This window comes from Octopus bimaculoides, chromosome 5, assembly GCF_001194135.2.
Source record: "Octopus bimaculoides isolate UCB-OBI-ISO-001 chromosome 5, ASM119413v2, whole genome shotgun sequence".
Classification (NCBI taxonomy): Eukaryota; Metazoa; Mollusca; class Cephalopoda; order Octopoda; family Octopodidae; genus Octopus; species Octopus bimaculoides.
This window is the reverse complement of record NC_068985.1, coordinates 16,223,074-16,226,798: the sequence shown is the minus strand read 5'-3', so window position 1 is coordinate 16,226,798 and position 3,725 is coordinate 16,223,074. Positions and strand designations below refer to the sequence as shown.

Sequence of the window (3,725 nt, the reverse complement as noted above, 5' to 3'; positions counted from 1 at the left end):
CCGCAAACTTGCTTGATATTTATTATTCTTCGACCAATATGTATTCTATTTTTACGATTGCATCACCACTTTGCTGTAGCTCCTCCTTTCTCACGACCAAGAAACTACATCATTATGCTTTCTACCGATTCCCTCATCCCCTTCATTCAACCGTCTTCCCCTCTGATACTTTCTTTAAACCTTCTCCTTCACCATCTTTACTCCTCTCACACTTTCTTCATACCTTCTCCTTCACTGTCTTCTTCCCCCCTCTGTTTTTCCTCTCTTACTCTTCCTCCCGCGGTAAAAGCGGCGTCACATATTCGAGAAAGTTCTCGATATTTCCGACAGTCTATCGATTTCTCGGCATACTACTACTACTACTACTACTACTACTACTACTACTACTACTACCATCATCACATTATTACTAATCCTAATACTACTATTAATTCCACCACCACCTTATTACTCCCCTTCGTCTTACTAACACTAACATTAATATTACTAACACTAACTAATACTACTATTAACACCAGGAACGTTATTGTGTTAATCCTCCTCCTTCTTCAGCTTACGTCTAACACCATCAACAATATTACTACCACTGATACTATTATTAATACAGTAAGCAATATCATTATTATTAGTCCTCCTCCTCGTCTAATACTACTAATATGTCCTACCACCAATGTTACTATTACAACTCCTACTGCTAGTTTAAGCGGAAGTATCCAACAAATATTGTTGACAGCCGAATCTACTTGTAACACTGGAAAACAAAGGTGTCTGGAGAGAAAGATTGAGAGAAGAAAGAAGAGAAAAGGAGGGAAGCGTAGAATCGCGTGTGTGACTTTACTACGACATTACTATAGTAGTAAAGTGAGGTTATATAAATCACTACTCTTACTGCCACCTGAGTGGGCGCCTCCTCCTTTCACACTGAAGTATAGCTATTTATGATAAGGATTATTAAGCGGAGACGTTCTCTCAACTTCGCCTTCTCTCTTTCTCTCTCTCCACTCGAGTGTAACTTCTCCTCCTACTCGGTCAGTTGCCGACTACTACGTTTAGTGTTCAAACCTTTCCCGCAGAAGGATTCGCTCATATACTAGCGCCAACGATGCCTGGTGATCAGAGAGAAGATAGAATTCCGTCCAACATGAAGGACTTGCTCAAGTTTTGTATGGAAAATACGAAGGCAGAAGATGCGCCCAGTGCAGGGGCATCCCAAGTCAATGAACTGGGAACAGAAGTGAGTAGACTCTGTCTCTATTGTTATTGTATTACCTTCATGTTAACTTTATGGCAAATTCTATTTATCACTTTACCAATATGAACATTGTTTACCGAATTTTACTTAACATCATAGTATAGATCTTTAATATGTAGATGGGGCCACACGGTATATATAGATGGAGCGACAAGACTCCAGAGATGTGTAAATATAATTACACATTTAAGGTGTATTAATGGGGCAATACAACAAATGTATCTGTTAATGAGACTACACAAAGGTATTGATGTGTAAACGCGATTTCTCAACTGTGTAAAGGAACCAGACAACATATGTAAACCCAACTAAACTAGATATGTAAACTCTGTGTTTTGATCTGGTCACAACTTCAGGCACAGAATTCGGTATCGATCCCTTCTACACAAAATTCCTTAACGATTCGGTCTTGTTTTGCTGTGATCGTAGTAAACAAATAGGCGGCTGGAATCATTTTACTAAGACTTGAATTCGTGTTGTGTTTTAATATCAACAGCAATCTCTTTTTTCTCTCTCAAACATACGTTTGTTTAATGTGTAATGGGTTGTGATGGAGACCAGCATGGCTGTCAACCCCCATGTTTGAAATTAGTCCGTGTTTAAATTGTCTTTTATATTTTAATGACATAAAAAAGACGATGATATGGTCATGGTTGGCACCTACATGTTGGTGGTGGAGGCTGAACAAAACAACAAACAAAGAGATAGATCTATCTTTTCGAAGAATGTGTCGTAGGAATAACATTGCATTTGTCTCTGTTGAAATTGTCTTTGGACAATATGGTCGATTACTGCGTTGGACTTTTTTTTCAAACTGCTTAAATAATATTAAAATACATCAATCTTATTAGGTTTACTAATTTATTAGGATATATCAATACAAGCCACAGATTCAGATGCTAATTATTTTTTTTTTCGTTGTTTTGTTTCATCTTATAAATTCATAGTCCTTTTAAATACCTTTAAATCCTGAACCAAGGCAACATCCACGCGCTCATTCAACCAACTAGAAGTAGTAATCAAATCTCCTTCATTATACCCTAACCTTTTAAAAAGAAAGGATACATTGACTAATGTAGTCCAAGACACATTATTACCTGGTAAAAAAGAAAAGGACAGTTTGATGACAATAAGAGCTGCTCAACCCGGTTAATCTGTGGCTAGACATGTTGGAAGTATTTATCTTCTCTTAGAGACTGCTTTTCCGCTAATTTAATCTCAAGTCAGTTCAATAATAATTAGTGGTATATTTGTAACATTACATAAGACCGATATCTCCAAGAGAAAAATCGATCATCGGCATCACAATAATCGATAATCTATCCGTATTGGAGATAAAATATCGAATTGTGCACTTAACTGATCGTTGAAAAAGCTAGCAACACATTTCAAACTGGCATATATTCAAGGTATTTAACCGTTGCACTGCACATCGTCTTTCGAAGTAACAAAATCTAAAGTTCTTATCGATGTATTTTAATTATATAATGTATTAACGTGCATTGTAAAACTGCATGAACTATGAAAAATGGGTTATGAAATGGACAACAAACTTCTACATTCTTCACATTTACTGATTGATAACAATTCCACCAAACAGTATTACTATAAACTTCGTTGAGATGTGAAGGTATTTCTTTCACCAACTTTTTTTTTAGTTGCTGTGACTTTGTATCGGCCTTGCCTTTCATACGATTTCGACAGTGTGGGAAGGGATATTCGCCATGTGCCTTTGAAGAGGATCTTTCCCATGTGCGGGTACTTTGTAGACTGTAACAGACAACAAAAGCACTTGATCAATTATTGTCATTAAAATGCAAATAATTTGGTATTTGAGAGAGCCCAGCTGCTTATTTTGTTGACTTCGGACGAGATTTTAATTTATTCATTAGGGGAGTAATTCTGTAAAAACCGTGAATATTATAAAGATAACATTGTATACTCAGTAATGATTAAAAAAAAAAAGACTAAAATGTAACTACAAGACAGAAGAAGGTTAGTAAGTCGAAACAACTGCATAAATTGTAAAACTTTTTCGTTGAGTTTATTTCTCAAGAAATCTTGCTATTTCCGTAAATACTATGTTAACGTTGCTTGCTTGTTGCCATATCGCCCGTTGAGCTTTCTTTTCAGCTTCCTCGATTGCTTGTTCGTGTCTGGAGCTCTTGGAACCCTAACGACACCAGTCCCAAACAGAATAAGCTATAAACCACCGGAACCCACAATGAAAAACATGTACGTGAAAGTTGCAAAACGAAATTGAAAACGTTGCTCAACATGAAATCACCAAAAGTTGTATGGAAAATTTAACTGGATTTGCTTGTTACCTACCAGAAGATTTTTATGTGTAGCCGCTTATTATAATCGGAGAAATGTTAGTTTTCAAAAAGGCTTCGTACTAAAATAATCACTCTAAAAGGGTTCCATTAGACACACACACACACACACACACACACACACACACACACACACA

The 3,725-nt window shown here is 36.5% G+C and overlaps 1 protein-coding gene across 1 annotated transcript in view; it reads left to right on the top strand.

Annotated features, from left to right (window-relative positions):
• The first annotated feature begins 424 nt into the window (after positions 1-424).
• Positions 425-3,725, top strand: part of LOC106882843 (hsp70-binding protein 1) — a 26,379-nt gene continuing 23,078 nt past the window's right edge. The window contains exon 1 of the mRNA XM_052968017.1: positions 425-1,234. Coding sequence (XP_052823977.1) covers positions 1,103-1,234 — 132 coding nt within the window. The 5' untranslated portion in view covers positions 425-1,102. The remainder of the gene's footprint in view (positions 1,235-3,725) is intronic.